Raw genomic sequence first — 16,967 nt, forward strand, 5'->3', positions numbered from 1 at the left:
GTAGCTATTGTGTTTTCTATTGTGCCTTTCCTTTTGTCGTGTCTGTCGTAATATAAATTGTCTTTACCTCCTAGGTATGATCCGAAATTTGTATCCAACTAATGATCACTAATGCTAGATCCTTTCCAGCTCCATCTACTTTTAGATACTGGAAACGGTTTAATTTGAGATATTTTCATTACTTGCACGTATTGACTGGAAACACTTTATGTTGTATGTTGTAGAAATTGTATATTGTTGTACCATAAATATGTAATGATATATGTTGATAGAGTTATTAGGACTCAAATGACTGTGTATCTCTGTTATATTGTATCTGACCCTTACCTCTTCCCTCATGACCTCAATGAAAAGCGGCCTGCGTGCCGATTTGAGCTTATCATGAATAAACAAAGGTTCAAACAAACAAACACTAGCAGTAGCAATCCGGGTCCTATTACGTGTATTATGAATATTTGCACTTGAAAATGGAATATGATGCCTACAATGATTTTTTTTTACCCCCGCGTTAACGGGCCCCTTAATTTCTATGAAAACCCTGTAATTGCCAGGAAATTTTGCATCGTTATCGACAGACAGTGGAGCACACAATGTACTAGTAACATAAGTTGAATCATGAATGGACGGGTACTTGTGGTACATCGAACCCCGATATTTCCAATCACTTTCTTTTTTCATTTTTTCTCTTTCCCTTTTCATCGATCTGTTTCGAAGTCTTTTCAATTGTCTTTTAATCATGCATATATTTTAATCATGTTCGTTACATTCGTTGTGTCGTGTACGTGTGTTTTCTTCTTAAGGTTCACTTTTTTACGTCATGAAAGAGCACATTTCCTTCATTCCTGTCACAATATGTAAATTTGTATTGACATATAGTTACTATGCCATCATACTTATATCTATACTTTTTTCCATATCGAAGTAGCTTTCTTATGGATGGAAAGTTTTAAACATACTTCCAAAAAAGTGTCTAACTTACTCAACCAACAAGTGCAAGAACAGAGCCAACATTGTAGTGAATAATCTCGGTTATTTATTTGAAAATGTCCCTTACAATGATTACACTTTAGAAGGTTAGTCTACTAGCACATACAATTAAAAAACACCGTCGTTCAACGTTTTCATTTCTGTCAGTAACAATGTACAAAATAGGTTAGTTAATATACATGTTTCATCGTTCAAGCAACGATCACTAGCTTCTAAAGCATACAGAAATATAAGTTAGATAGAGTGATAAATAAATAGATGTATAAATAGAAATATCAATAAATAGACATCAGAGGAATACATAGAAGATATGATCAGATGAAACACTAAGTGCTTCAAATGTTTCGTATATATAACATTTCTTCCACACAATTTAAATATTGTGAACATTTCTCTGATTATAAATAGATAATGAATAAATAGATAGCTCGATGCCCACGAATACACAATGGCAGGCAAAGAAGTTACAATATTTGCACTTTTGTCCCGGTTCTTAATATCATAACAAAGTTACACAAACAGAATCGCTACATTTTTCACCACTTAGTAACTATCAACAGATTAAATGGCTGATATGGCAAATGAAAGATATGATGGCTACTTTAGGTATGGGGTGTTCAGAAGAATGATTGTACAAATTTTCATTTTAACATGAATTACACCGTAGTCGTTCGCCGTCATACTAGTAATCTATATGACCTCCAGCATGCAACCAACTGCATGGGTTATGTGTACCCATAAAATGCCTACGTGATAGTGGGGATGACGTAGCTATTTTGTGGGTACTCGGGACCTTTGGCGTTTTTTGTTTTGTTTTTTCCAGTCCAAATTGTTCAAAGCCTTGAAATGTTTACTGCTGGGTAGGTTACGTCATAAGCGAACCGTAACGCCAATGGGATAGGAGGGGGTTGGAGAATATTATTTTTAGTAGTTGAGAATCAATCGTTTTAAACAACATTGAGTGAATCAGATGACAAACTTTGTTCAAAATGTCTGTTGAACGTTGTAGCCACTTTACAAATGGGCTACTCTAGATTATATGAATTTATGACGTCAAATCCACGTTTAGACATGCATTTTCGCATTCCCTCCGGAGTTTCGGCTGCTTTATCACGAAGACAAGCCTGGTAGCGACTGGCTCAAATCAAACTGGCCACTTGTCTTCTGTACACGTCAAATCGAATCCAGAGATTCGACTGCTCATCTTTCTGATAAATTTCGCAGACGGCCCCCAAACTTGACAGTTATGATTTGATGAATATGACACCTTGATATTAGGCGACATCTTGACAGATTTTTCGTGATGACGCTTTGTGTGATTTTTACACAGCCAAGTGAACATGTATAGAAGGCAGCCAGTTGCTTGAGGGGGGTGGGTCTTGCCAGGCGCTACGCATCAATAGATTGAACCATCACCATCGACACCAAAATACCACCACCGATCATGCAACACCACAGACGTTAGTTACCACCACCATTGGGGCACCAATATGGCATCCAGTTGAGTTGTAGTTAATGAACCTGAAAGAGGGAATAAGCACGGGGGCATCTCTTCTGTATGTTTCTCTTTCGCTTGTCCTTTAACAGTTACAGGTATCAAGAACTTTGAAAGACGAGCGAACGAGAAAGAGCAGTTGAGGGTTACGTCCCCTTTCCTCTTTGGATCATTAGTAACAACTATTTCTAGGAGCGTCCGATATCACAACCTTTGATTGGAAAACATCAAAACATTTCATTGTATTTTCATAAGTCTATACACGCATTGTGTCTAAAAATAGAATGTACCAAAACTCACGATTAAAAAATTCCGTAATCATTATCACTTTGACTGGGAATTCATTTCGCCAGTGGTTGCATAAAGGAATTTCGTTGGTTGTGAAATACGGAATACCGGACGCTCCCTTATACAATGCGGTTAAAAGTGTGAGGAAAGGACGAGCCTCGCATTACCTCCCGGAGGAAGGCAAGCGTGTGGCCCGCGTGCATTTTAGTGCTGGTTAATCAAAAGTTAATCACAGACGTCTCTAACTCTAAAACATTTCATGCATAACCATGCCATGCGGTTGGGTTAATGTCATGCGAACAGTGCTGCACGGTCACGCCAGCAAGTAGCTTGGTAACCATTCTTTCTACCGTCCCGTGAAACCAACCCCGTAAAATTCACCGGCGTGCGCTAGTGAACTTGGCGGGCGAGCAACACTCCCCGCACCGCAGAGATACCGGGGAACTTACGGTGGTGTGGTTACCAGGCTACTACAGCAAAGTCACATGCAAGTCAGTAACGGCGTCAAGCGCCCGATTGGTTAATATCGTTAACTCAGTTAGTAAACAAGTTAGTATTTGTTATGGCGAGTCACTGAATCAGTGATTCTTAATAAGTAGTAGAGCACATTTCATACCATATTCATTTTTTTCTCGGCAGTCAGAAAAGTGTGTCCCAGACGAGTCACTGAATCAGTGATCATTGATTAGTAGTAGAACATATTTCATTTCATGTACAATTTTTCTCGGCAATCAGAAAACTGTGTCCCAAGCTTTGCCCCACACCACGCGGCCACGCCACCCCCTTACAATATTTCCTCTTGTTCTGAGGCTGAATGCTAACACACTTTCGGTCTTGTAATTAATAAACGTCATTTCTCATAGATATGTTATGGTTTCTTCTAAAACATTTTTTCAATGGTTCAAAAGCTTTACCTCGTATAATTGAATGAAATTCTATTTTTCACAAAATGGAAAATTCATTAAACAAGTTCACGTATTAGTAGTTCCGTGTGATTTTCAATTTTCACAGTGGACATCATAACATGTGTCCATTTAGCACAAGTTAGTAAAGTGTTAGTAGTAAGCGTTAATACCAGCAGTTAGTAAAATTGACTTGGTTACATCAGTTAGATTCTCTCACTTTTCCATAGCCTACCCAGCAGTGTGTCTCATTTCCAACTTCTATTATAAAGTCCGGTGATAAGGAGGAATAAACAGCATCGACTACGGTGTCACAAGAGTCGTTATATGTTCTCAGGCGATCTGTTGCCTGTTGTCAAAACTTGAATTGAAGTTTGGATGGAATTAAACCACCGTGTTCACCATGAATGCTGCTACGAACCTGTTATACAGCCAAACCTGTACCAGTGATCACCTCTACATAATGACCACCTGGCAAATGTGACCACTTTTCTGTGGTCCATTAGATAATTTTTAACAATGATACGAGCCTTTCGAGTCCGGTCTAAAGTGACCACCTGTCCACATAGACTAGATTTTATCAGTCAACTGAGTGGTCTTCTTGGGCAGGTTTGACTGTAACATACCAGCATACCAAACTGGTAGCATCTCTTTAGTCAATCAATCGGCCATATTTACGCCATTTTGAATCGCCTCATACTCAATTTGTACAATATAAGGAATGCATGGATATCTTATGCTCTCGAATGTGGCTTGTAAGTTTTCAGAATCCAAATATATAGCACCGACTCCCTTTGGTAATGACCTCTACATTTGGCCTTTCTAGATGAAAATCGAGGGTGCATGGCTTTACAGAAAATAACGTGCAAATGATATATACAGTGATATCGATATACACGAATAATCTCGTACAGTGTTGAATAAATTAACGTAAAGACATACAAATATCCATATGTACTTGCAACAGTTGAATCAGTGGTCACATTTGGATACATCTCAAGCAATCTCTACGCTTTCTTTGCTCTGTTTCGAATCTACGAATAAATATATATATTAAAATCTTACGTTGGGTGAGGACCCTATAGCTATACTGTACACACTTTCGAGTAAGTCGCAACTGCTCTATGTTTTAGTATGACTCTACGAGGCATAAAAAGGAGGATCTCTACCATAAAACTATGAAACTATGCAAAAACACCGGTTTGCAATAAACAACTACGACTACTGTGTTTAAGCTCTGAATGGGCATATTAAAGACTAAATCCTCACTATTGTAGTTATACAACTATATACTATTTCTGGACGGCGTTATACTGGGGCTTTAGCAAAGTACGTTAACGTTTTGCTGTAGTTGATCACCTATATGGCTGGCAAGAATACAGCAAGGAACGAATATATTAACATCAAAGGTTATGTACATCTTTACTACAGCGTACGCTTTCGGCATACAGCTCCGAAAAACGCGGCTGATAAAATATGGGAAACCCGCCAGGGGTTCCATCGTCCTTACGTCATCGCTTACGTCATGATTGTCACGTGAAAGCCTAGCTCTACTGTCACTCCATGAAAACTGTACGTTCTGTCATGATTGATAACGCGGTGTCTACGGACTTCTGATTACGGGATAAGACTCCTTATCTTCACAACGCAGCCGAAAAAGCTCATTTGAGTGAGGCTATATATATATCAACGGAAATGTATGCACGGTAAGGTGGCATTAGTTGTGCTTTCGACGGATAGCTTCGGCGGTCGGGAGCGTGCGATTCAGTTATTTAATTTTTGTTCATGAGCATATATCAAATGGAATATATCAAAGAATTAATGAGTTAAGGTTGGGAATGTTAATGGCAACCAGGATTGATATAGCTCATTTTGATGGGTTCTTGTTCTGTGTCGGGGCCCGGTATGCAACAACGCGGAAGGGGGTCAAATTTATAGTACTAATCAGAAACTGAGGGAAAAGGGTCAACTGCACTCTTCTTCATCTGCCGGTTCTAACTTATGCCCCAAACATATTTTTTTGAATGTTGAATTTCATCTTTCAGATTAGTGAAAGTACACGGTACTGCCTGTATGGCCTCGTCTGTGCATGAGGTGTTTTCTTTCAGTTGTTACTGGCTACCAAATATTTAACAGAGGAAGGTTGCCATTTTGAGTATGATACTCCCGACAAATGTATGTAGGTACGAGAATGAGGACCCATTCACATACGGCGTATGATCGTCGTACGATTGCATCAAACTGAGGACATCAGTCTTGGAATAGTCGTGCAGCTGTCGCGCAAAATTAGACTTTCTTGTTATGAAAAAAAGGCTGTCTTAGATCCTTGTAGATAATATCACTGATCTATCGGTGGCAATGACAGTATCCAATTCCAACTAACAATAGCAGTATTATTTGCCAACGAGATTACCTTGCTTGGTGGTTGGCTCTGTCACAGCCTAATTGACAATACAAAGATCACGATTAAAATCCTACGACGACCTACGACGAATGTGACTACGCCAGCAGTGAGGATATATCGGACTTTCCTCAAACCTACGAACGGGAACGGGATCGGGACCGCTGCGGGCTGTACCGAGGGGACGAGCGGGACCGGCGGCGGTGGGAGAAGCTGGGAGACCGGCTGCGACTGCGGCTGGCTCGGCGGGGGCTCCCTCCCGACGGGTGGTAGTCTTCCTTCACTCTGATGTACGAGGTCTCTCCCTGGGGGTGGGGGAACAGCGGGGAAAATAACAGCAGTTCCCTGTACTTTACAGCCGACTCTTTTGTGACGGAATTTTAACAGTGCTGTACTTATACATGTAGCTAAGCTGTAGTCTGGTACCCAAACCTATTATAGCTATCTAATCGCCTCTTTCGTTCTCTCCTCGAGAGAGGGCGAAATTAAAAACATTAATGAAAGAAACTTGGCAACAATAATAGGCTTGGCTACCAGGCTAGCTATGTACTAGGCACTAGCAGATCCAGAATTTCTAATTAGATGGGAAGAAATAGCCTGACTACCAAAAGCCCTTCAGTTTAAAACCTAGTGCAGAAGAATGATGCACCAGCAGAGACTCATCGACTAGCTATCGACACGCTTTGACAGGATCTAGAATAACAAAACTGATTTCGTGAGAAGACTGATTCTTCAAGGGCTAGCTATCTTAAAGCTATTGAAAGAAATAAACTGAAAAGACATCACAAGCCATCCCACTCGTATTCACAGACAGTTCGCAGCAGTGCATAGGTACACGCGTTACTTCACGGCATTCACACAGCAGCTGGTTAGCTGGAAAGTCAATATTTTATCATTAGAAAATACGTGTGAAGTTAGAGAGTGTGAAATGTATTTATTAGTTCGTGATTTGTATATATTTTTGCAGTGATTTTCACAAGGAATTAAACGTTGACAAACCGGATTGCCGAATTAGCACCAAGGACAGGTTGTTAAACACATGTTGAGAAACTTTGTTGTCCACTTTACATGTACCTTTAGTGTGTGATTTCCTGAAGTCCTCGGCTTCTCCTTGTTTCCAGGTTGCTGTAAGTATTGCCTAATCATTATGTTTGTCCAGAAACAGGAGAATGTGGTCTTTAAGAGAGTTTTCGGTCGCAAGTCCTTGAGTCGATTTCATAAAAGAAACCAGAGCTCCTCTCTCTTAATTTCCATATGGTTTGGTTTTAAACCCAAAATAAATCAGATAATCAAACGACCGACGTCATTAACCATTTACATGAAATAATACGTAAGCAGCATAACTGATATCTTTCCCAGGTGTGGTTTTCTGGCATTGCAGGGTTTTTTTTCAAAACTTGAATAATTGCAGGTTCATACTAGTATCTATCAGGCCCTTGCCACGGTTCACGTATTGGTAAAATAACTTTGAAAGAGAAAATGCCGTCATTTTTCTTAAAGTTTTAGTACAATATAGACAAATTGTACCAACCTCATGCGATCTGAACTTGGAATCGTCCAGCTGCTTGACGGCGTACTTCATGTCTTCGTAGTTGAGGAACTCCACGACTCCCGTGCCGTCTCTGAAGACGTCGGCGTAGCACACGTCGCCAGCTTCCCGCATGTGATCCTTCAAGTCCTGCCAGCTGCCGGTAGGGGGCAACCCTGGGAAGAGAGGGAGAAAGAACGGAAGTCAGTCGACATCACAGAAAGTTTCTTGATCTAACACCATAGACACAAAGACACGTGGTGGTGATAAACTCGTATCCCTTTCAATGAAAGTAACATGTTATTGATTAAGACAACAAAGCTCAACTAACAACGTTTACTTAATCTCAACAAAAAAAGCCAACGATATCAACCAAATTCAACCCCATATCACTTTTTTCTCCTGGCACAGCCGAGTCAATATAGATGACTAACATAGTAATTTCAAACACCTGTCATTGTGTTTGTACTTTGAAAAATTTCCGTTGAAATAAAAACAAAAATCCGATAGCTAATAGGCATATACCCGAAGCAAAATAACTTCTACCATCAGAAAAATAATGAAGTCTGACCGTCTGACCAAGACTCGCACAACATACAAGCGCCTCGGATATAGCGTATTCATGAAACATCACATGGCCAACTAATAGACTAGCTATAATCCCAGGCAGGTTCTCTATCCACAGACACACACGTAAGCTATGCGAAATCCCATGTGTGCGCTTTTAACGAGCCCCATAAGAAATTATGCCTGGTCTCATTGATTATCAAACGCACTGTGGTCGGCGCAATTGACTCTATCTAAACTTCCTTTAAAGATCAGATCAGCATTGGGCGTATCAAAAGGACTATTTAAAGGTTCAAAGTCCGTTGATTTAATTTGCTTTACTGTGACATGTTGATCTCTATGATTGTCGTAGCGTATTGTTAGTCGTACACTAAGTGACTATAAGATGGCTGTGTTGCGCTCCAAGTGCACGCATTACTGTAAGTTTTAACATTTTCGCGGTGGTTTAATGTTCACAGTTTTCGTGGTGACCTCTCTACCGCAATATAAAAACCACCACGACAATGCTTGTTCTGTCTTCTGCCTGCCTACCTAATTGTCTCAACCGCGAAGTTAGAACCATCGCGAACACTGCATTTTCACCCGTCCTACCGCGAAATCAAATCCTCGCGAACTTTACATTACACATGTAGCAGTGCAGTTACGACCTTTAAAGGTGACAGACATTTATCTCGTGGCATTTTGGTCAGCTACGGGTGTTGTTATCCGTCTCATCGCCCAGTTGAACGGTACAATCTAAATCATTAGCGGTGAAACCTCTTAGTAATGCCTGTATTCTGTGCAGAAAGCGATTTAAGCGCCTGAGCAAGTAATGAGCACTCAATGTGCACAACTCTGGGATAGTCCGTAAGCCCCATTTTCTGGCCGAGTTGAGTTGAGTTGATCTGAAATGTAGGCATGATGTGTTCTGACGAAAGAGACACTGAAAAAACCAAACCAAGGGATTGCGACTGTAGTCAGACTACCACATCAAACAATTGCGGTTGCCTTTACCTATTGGGGCATCCACAATGTGTGTCCACTAGAGTGTGATCCTAGCGAGAGATCCTTATGTGAGAGATCCTTATGTCAGATCATTCTTCCACCTTCCCCACTCTGAGATGCCAGGCTTTCTCAAGCAATCGGACTGAATCCTCGACCCTAACCTGATACCAGAACGCGATATTCGGAGCGCCGTGACGGTTGGCCGACGCGCCGCCCTCCCCTGTAGCCTCCCCGGCTGGTGCCGCGGGGGAACTCCACCCTCAGTCGGTAGCCGTCGTAATTGTAGCCATCCCGGCCGCGCACGGCGTCCTCGGCGTCCCTGTAAAATAGACAAACAACAAAACAAGAACAGACGTTTTCCACTTTCATCATGCAGGGGCAAGCTTATGTGTGATCCCATACTTATTTCACGGTTCCTGCCATTACCATCATCAACGGCTGAGCATTGTTTGAGTTACATGCATCAATTTGAAAAGCATAGAATTTATCTATTTATCAACCTGTGTATCTATTCAACTATCTAACTGTCTATTCATCAATCTATCGATTCATTCGCCAAAAATGATTACTCAAGCAACTGGATAAGATTTTGAAACAGTCAGACGTTTCAGACAGTATCCACTGTCTTTCGTCACAGACAATGAATCGATAGGTTGATGAAGGTTAGACATCCAGGTAATAAGATACGCCAAAAAAGCTACTCAAGCAACTCAGTGACGAAAGACAGTGGATACTGTCTGAAAACGTCTGACAGTTTCAAAATCTTATCCAGTTGATTGAGTGATTATTTTTGGCGTATCTTATTACCTGGATGTCTAACCTTCATCAACCTATCGATTCATTGTCTGTCCGTCCCTGGCCTTCTCATGTTTCACGTACTTGCAATCAGCCTTCGTGCAAGACTTTGCAATAAACTTCAATATAATGGTATGTGCATGTTTTCCGAAGTAAAAGTTGCTCGTCGATGCCCTCTCTTCTTGCATACACATGAAAGTAACATTAACAAAATAACAAGGTACACATGTTATGTCTGACGTCATTATATGAAAGATAGTAGAAAATGATAAAGTTTGATACATTACTTCAACACAGTAGTAGATAATATACACGTACATGCAAGGCACTGAGAAAGAGAAGACAAAAACAGAAAGACAGATGGACATATCTGTTTACTGCAAAAAGAAGATTGAAAGCGAAAAACCATGACCTCATGTGTTGCCAACTTTTGAACCCCTCAATGCCTATCAAATCATCATAGGAGTCACAAAAACCTCTCTGCATTAACTCAAGGACATGTAATTTGACGGATTGTAGTCTGCGTCCCTGTCCGATAATGGGCCCCAGCAGGTCTGAAAGGTGCCCTAATTTCCCAGGCGTTTTACCCTGATGAAAATTGCTGCCTCGGGAGCGGGCATTATCGGTTCCAGAGCTGTCGTCTGACAATTTGCCTGAATTCCTGGTGATACAGCTGTCCACGCGTCATCAATAATGTATACAACCGAGTTTTGTGTGTCCCTCAGGCCCGTTACACCTCAATCAACCGCATCTGACATCTTCTGCTGCCTACAGATGTGTTCTATGACAAGTTCATTCGAGGTCGAATGACATTTATGTTCAACCCTGGCGGCCGCAGCGCAGGTGTGTGGATAATTGGCTTTATTCGCGAAAAAATCTGAGAGAATTGAGCATTAAAGCCAGCTTTAGAACAGATATTTGCATGATGTGAACGAAATTGAAATATTTCAAGAACTGCTTCCAAAGTGGAGAAGAATGTATTGTTTGTTTGCTTGGTTGCTTATTTGTTTGTTTGTTTGTTTATTATTTGAATCAGACTGTCAATGGCAATACGCAAAACGTTTGTAAACTTGGCTTGACTCTGTCATTGAATGGCCACTCAAAACGTTTCACAATCAATGTCTGTGCTGGTTGTATATCTCTTTTCAATGTGTGTATCGGGAATATGAATCATGTCCTTACTGAAGTCTCAGAAATGTTTTTAACAATTTCTAAGGACACTCAACAATGGAAAGGAACAAGGTATGTATTTCTGCCAGTGGCTGTGATTTTCCTTTGACATCCAGATACAAGTGAAGTCTATTTCTTGTTGTTGTAAAATAAAGACGGAAATTATACGACCGCGTGTATTTCCCGGTCATCTTCGGTAACTAATCAGGGACATAGGTTTTATGTTCTCACATCTTATCCAGAACGTCCTGGAGTCGATAGATAGCTACATGGATGGCAACAGCTCCCTTGGGTAGCATTGACCTCTCAGCGACCTTGATCCCCCCTCTCTCCTCGCTGTTGGGCTAGTGTTAGCACCATTAGACACTCGAAGATCGATTTCGTTTAATTTTGTATCGATCGACGGCCAGAAAAAGCTTTTATGTGAAACTAGCTCATTCCACTCACGTATCATTACAGTGTTGTCTAGCGGTGAATTATAGCGGCCAGCCAGGTCATCGTTTGGTGACATTTTTGCCAATATTTCGGGCAGTGATCTCATAGAAAGATGTCAAAACAATACCTGTGGTCACTACCCTGACTTTTAATTATGAATATCTAACGGAATAGATACGGCAATAGAAAGTTATGTTTCAAAATTTGATCGACATCCTAGAAGGCAGAAATATATCAGCGATAAATTTAGCATGACATGCTTGACTGTTGACAGGCATCGGAATGATTCTTTCATCTTTTTAGATTTCAGTTTGATAATGTAAAACTGTAATGCATCAGGACACTCGTATTTTCAACATCACATTGTAATTATACAGATAAGCATTATAAAAGCACACTTTTAGGTTGCAACAGAAATAAGGAGACATGTAGGAAAAATCATTCTACAACATTTTCAGCACCCAGATCAATTAGATGGTATGCCCTTAGCCAGACACACCCCCCCCCCCTTCACACATCTCCAAAGGCTATGGGAGACAGGTTTGCTAGGCCATTGGGACGGTCAGGCAATCGGGAACACAACGTTTTTTCCTAGCTAGGCATAAGCAGAGTCAACCGGTATTGCATATCTATCAAACGTATATTTCAGCAACTATCCCGTTCAAATTTGGCATTATATATAGAGAGAATACGTAATGGCAAAGGAAGATTAAGGTAGTCATGTGCAGCTGGTGCGTGTCTGTATATAATACGCACGGTCCACACGAAAAATAAGATTCCTATCCTTTAATATCACGCTTCAGGGAGTTTTCCGTCCACTCAGTTGGGTTAAGGCGGCCCAGGAAGTATTATTCTGTACATATATGATTATACTCTGTAACTATCGATAGCCTTGTCGCACCACGATGAAACTTCACACAGTTTTGGAACTACTTAAAACACATTGAATAAAGGTGACTTAAGTTTTTCTACTGCTGGATTTTGGGTTAGAAATACACATTTTGGTTAAAAAAACGTGTATTTTATGGATTTGTGCGCGCAGGCGGTAACACCACCTTTCATCATAATATTTTGCAAGGAAAGAGCTAACCCCATACAAATTATTTTTGTCCGAGGCTATTTTGTTTAAAATGACGATAACATTGTTTTTTTGGGTCAGAAACATCAGAAACAGCTATTTTGGAGTCATTTTTTATTAAAAATTCGCCCCAGTTAAAAATAGATAGAATCTATGCAAAATAGCCTCGGACAATTTTGATAAGAAAGCGATAATAAGTTACATTTGATTACTCAAAAGCTGAATTCTGTTGTTTTGAGCTGCGCGTAATTGCGTAAAAGTCATAACCCAAATCCCACACAAGCAGCTCGTTGTCTCCTGCGTAATCCAACACCTGTGACGTAACGGCCGTTCCATTCGAACACCATATCGAACATATAGAACTTCCCGTTCTATTTGAAACACCTCCGTCAAAACAGCGCTAGTAGGACTCGGCGCGGCTCATGAAACATTTGTGGAGGAGACAACTTCCAAATCATTTGATTGAAACATTTAGAATGTAATACAATCCAAATCATGGCCTATAAAACAATTTTGTACTTTTTTTGACAAACATTTAAGCATTACACACAACATAAGAAAGATTGCTCTGTGGAGCTTTCGAGACGAATTCTCTGTCTCTTCGTCAACCCGGTAATAAAGTCAGATCTCGTCTTGGAGTTTTGTACTTATACGTACACCTGAGATGATATATATGATTGTGTTGTGTAATAGACCTTGCGCTCCCCGAAATGCTCCGTAGTGGAACATTTCGAACCGTGTTCGAGTTCGGCCGCGCCGCTGGCCAGGCACGCGGCCGAACTCGAACACGAATTTTCGAGCCTGGGCTGCCTTAACCCAACAGAGCAGACAATATCCAACCCACAGCTTGCGAGACAGAGCTCTTGTTAGACAGTGGCTTCATATCCTATTGATTTTTTTTTCTGCGGGGGAAACTACTTTTAGATGTAAAGCCCTTTCTCTAGCCCCAAGTAAGTGTTTTGGCGTACGTATGTCAAACCGATGCTTTGTTTTGTTTTGTTGGTGGCACTTGGCGTAAACATAAAAAATTACGACTCTATGGTCCCAGATACTGGTCAATATGTAAGAATACTTATTTTCACAGACAACCTGTACATTTGTATATGTGAACATTTGTCAGACATTACACTAAGTTGAAACTGTTCGGTCCTAGCTACCTAATTGAAGTCACTTGTATATTATGATTTTAGACAAGGGTGTCAATCTGGTGTCCTCTCATTCTGAGGTGGGCCCCCCGTTCGAATCCAAGGTCGCGGGGTACCGTGTTTAAATGACCAGCAAAAATCGACCTCCCGATAGAATAAACGACTTTTCCGATACAAACCTCCGCTGACCGTCCTTCCCCTCCGTGGCCATTGTCTGGGTTCTACGGTCAGCGGTCCCAGATTCTGGGACACCAGTTTTTAGGTGTATACACTTCATTATTTGTGTAAACCGTCTAATTTGCTCTCTGTTAAGAACATACTCCTATATGCGCAACTTTATTTGATCAAGGAGGTTAAATCTCCTTGATTTGATGAAACCGTAACATCTGTTGACGTAGAAGATTTAATTTGGAGGACGGCTGTTCAAACCCGCGAACAAAAAACCTCAGATCCCACAGGCTGCCGTCTCGGGAGACAGGTAGACAAAAGGAACCGGAGATAACGGTTGTAGCGGCTGGTCCGGGCTACCATTGTTATGTTGATGAAGCACCTGTCCTGTACCCATGCCTTCAGGGACGGCGCACAAGTGCGGATGCATCGTTTTGAATTTTACGGGAAACAAAGGAGCACGGTTCGTCCATTTGTGTTTCGAGACAAAGGAAGATATAGAGCTAAAATGTCACGGAGCAGATCTAGACACACTAGAAGGGCATCTCACTCAATATGATTTGCTGGTTTGTATTTTCTACGTGTGTCTTTGTTAAAGCAACGAATTCTAAAGAGGCAAGTATCCCTAGCTCGGTTTTAATAAAAGGATTTATCGCATCAATAATAGATTATCAGGAGGTTTACGTGGCACAAAGAGTCGGACCCTAATTGATGAAACTTTTGGGATCGCAATTTTAGCAATTACCCCCAGTATTATTGATTGTTTTCTCCTATTATGTTCTAAATGGTGAAAATCGCTTTTTGTTACACAGCATCTGCCCAACCTCTAGTGCTTGAAAATGTGTGCAAGACGCATGTAATTTTTTAAAATTTGTATTTAGGAGCATCTGTAGAAATATATCTCCCACGGACAATTGTTTGTGTTCAGTCGATTATGAAATGAAAAATGCAGGTCGACTTGATAACACTGATGTTTGAAAGTGTACGAAGGGCTCAGGAAAGGAAACTAGGTTTTGAGCAGCACTAAATTATACAAATATATGTTGACAACGTGGTATTGTTTTTGTTCTGCCGATCCATTTTATGAAATGACAATGCAGGTCGGCTTGATGTATAAACGGATGTTTGGAAGTGTAATAAAAGGGCACAGGAAATTAGAACCAGTTTTGAGCTGCATCTGTACAAATAGACGACCGGCTATTGTTTGTGTTTTACTAGTGCGCCGTTTTCTGAAATTAATCAATATTGTAGACCAGGGTAATTATACGGAACACGACCCGCCTGGGGGCAGGGATGGGGGTCCAGCTGCCACGTGAGGTGCACCTGCGGCCAGCTACATCTCCGGCAATCGCATCAATGCTCCACTTGTACCTCATTAATTCCCTACAATCTGCCTCCATCTGCTGCGCAGTAATACATTTTTCCCTCGCCTTTGTTGCCCACCGTTTCTGTCTCTGTCTTTGTTAAACGTTATACGCGAGGATTCATTGCCGTAATAACGGTGAAAATTAGAATGATGCATGATGATGACTTAGCAACGACAGATCTTCATTAGAAGAATGTGTTTTAAGGTTTCAAATATCCGATCATTCGGGCCAGTTATGGAATGATTTTCAAGGTTGTTTTCACTGTATAATTTTCGTTGTTAAAAAAAAAAGGATTCTTGGGCATAAACCCGGATCCTTAGTATCCGCATTCTATATCTTGTTTATCCAACAATGGGTGTGCTTTGAACAGTAATCCCACCGAATGGGGCCCTGAATGAGCGCAAAATACATCTTATCTTGCTGTTCTATCCTCCTTTGGGAATGGCGTTTTGAGTGCTGTATCAATGCGCTTGTAATTTTCCCCATCATATACCGTTACAGGGCTACATATTTTTCGCCGTATTCTTTAAAGGGACCTTTGTCTTTTGAAGGACCCAGTAAAATAAGATCATTTAAATGAAAGGTTTTAAGTCTTCTTGGCATTTTTTGACGTAGAATTATCGATCGAGACATTGTCCGATATTCTATGAGTATGACACCATTGCACAATTGACACGTATATTTTAAGAGCACTCCGACAAATAAACACATGATAATAAACGGTGTCTGGCGGCCGTGTATTAAATTCCGCCCCCCGTTTCGATATGATGAAAACACACAATGTAATCCCCGTCTAGCGGGACCCACACGTACCTCTTATCATCGAATTCTACGAATGCGAACGGCGGTCCGCGCTTGTTTTTCAGGTCGATGTGTCGGATGTTGCCGTACTTGTAGAAGATGTCTTCGATGTCCTTTACCCTGATGTCGGGCGGCAGGTTTCCCACGTAGATGCGACAGTCATTGTTGGCGAAGGACATCTTGGTACTGCCTACCGCTGTCGACGGTGCGATACGCTGAGCGCCCTCCAGGATTCTTTGTTTAGCTGCCGGCGGTGAAAAAATATTACCTGTTCCGGGTTGTTCTCGCGGTTACAATACCTAAGGAACGGACTAAAACCCTACATGCGAGGGATAATCGTCACGAATGGACGGGAAATATTTAGCGGAGGACGGGGACCGTGCCTGCTCTTGCCCGCTGCTCTCGGAACATAATAATGGTTGAATGCATGGCGCGAGCATATTATAGATGCAGGTTGCATCCGCGAAGGGAATTCGGCCTTCGGGTGATTACGGAAATTCCCGAGCGGCCGGACCCGAGTGCAAACGAAGATGGCGCAGTGCATCACGGGTGATATAATGCTCCGGGACGCAGTGAGATACTCGACCAATGACATGTTAGCTGATCCAAAAAAATTGACCAACCAAAAATGAGATGGGTCAGGTACCTTTGGACGAATACATTTTTCACGATTCCTAGTGGGTGATTTCTGATTTTCACCAAAATAGTTTAACTATATAAACAAAATAGAATGTAAACATACCACAAAACTAAAACAAAATACTATTTTGAAAATATTTTTGAGTAAATAAATTGAACATGAATGCTAGTTTTAACAAAATTTTAAAGTTTTAAAGCTTTGTGACCCCTACCACAA

General features: G+C 41.1%; 1 protein-coding gene across 3 annotated transcripts; it reads right to left on the reverse strand.

Moving 5' to 3' along the window:
- Window positions 1–1,010: 1,010 nt before the first annotated feature.
- LOC136438898 (serine/arginine-rich splicing factor 1B-like) lies at window positions 1,011–16,890 on the reverse strand. Of its 3 annotated transcripts, none has more exons than XM_066433922.1 (5): window positions 16,124–16,890; window positions 9,314–9,471; window positions 7,605–7,777; window positions 7,148–7,198; window positions 1,011–6,378 (listed from the first exon to the last, which is right to left on the reverse strand). In XM_066433922.1, the coding sequence occupies exons 1-5, from the start codon at window positions 16,288–16,290 to the stop codon at window positions 6,211–6,213; spliced, it is 717 nt and encodes a 238-aa protein (XP_066290019.1). In that variant the 5' UTR covers window positions 16,291–16,890; the 3' UTR covers window positions 1,011–6,210. The 3 variants fall into 3 exon arrangements, with proteins under 3 accessions (XP_066290019.1, XP_066290028.1, XP_066290036.1); XM_066433939.1 differs by having other exon boundaries at window positions 6,265–6,946; XM_066433931.1 differs by lacking the exon at window positions 7,148–7,198 and having other exon boundaries at window positions 16,124–16,645.
- Window positions 16,891–16,967: the final 77 nt, after the last annotated feature.

The sequence above is a fragment of the Branchiostoma lanceolatum genome, chromosome 1 (genome assembly GCF_035083965.1).
Source record: "Branchiostoma lanceolatum isolate klBraLanc5 chromosome 1, klBraLanc5.hap2, whole genome shotgun sequence".
In the NCBI taxonomy this organism is placed as follows: Eukaryota; Metazoa; Chordata; class Leptocardii; order Amphioxiformes; family Branchiostomatidae; genus Branchiostoma; species Branchiostoma lanceolatum.

What these genes read in the sequence shown, in the direction of transcription:
- LOC136438898 (XM_066433922.1), bottom strand. Translation starts at nt 16,290, where the DNA reads ATGTCCTTCGCCAACAATGACTGTCGCATCTACGTGGGAAACCTGCCG. An exon ending in ATATCGCGTTCTGGTATCAG is followed by an intron (nt 7,778 to 9,313) that starts GTTAGGGTCGAG and finishes CTCTCTTCCCAG; the next exon opens with GGTTGCCCCCTACCGGCAGC. An exon ending in CCAAGTTCAGATCGCATGAG is followed by an intron (nt 7,199 to 7,604) that starts GTTGGTACAATT and finishes CAATACTTACAG; the next exon opens with CAACCTGGAAACAAGGAGAA.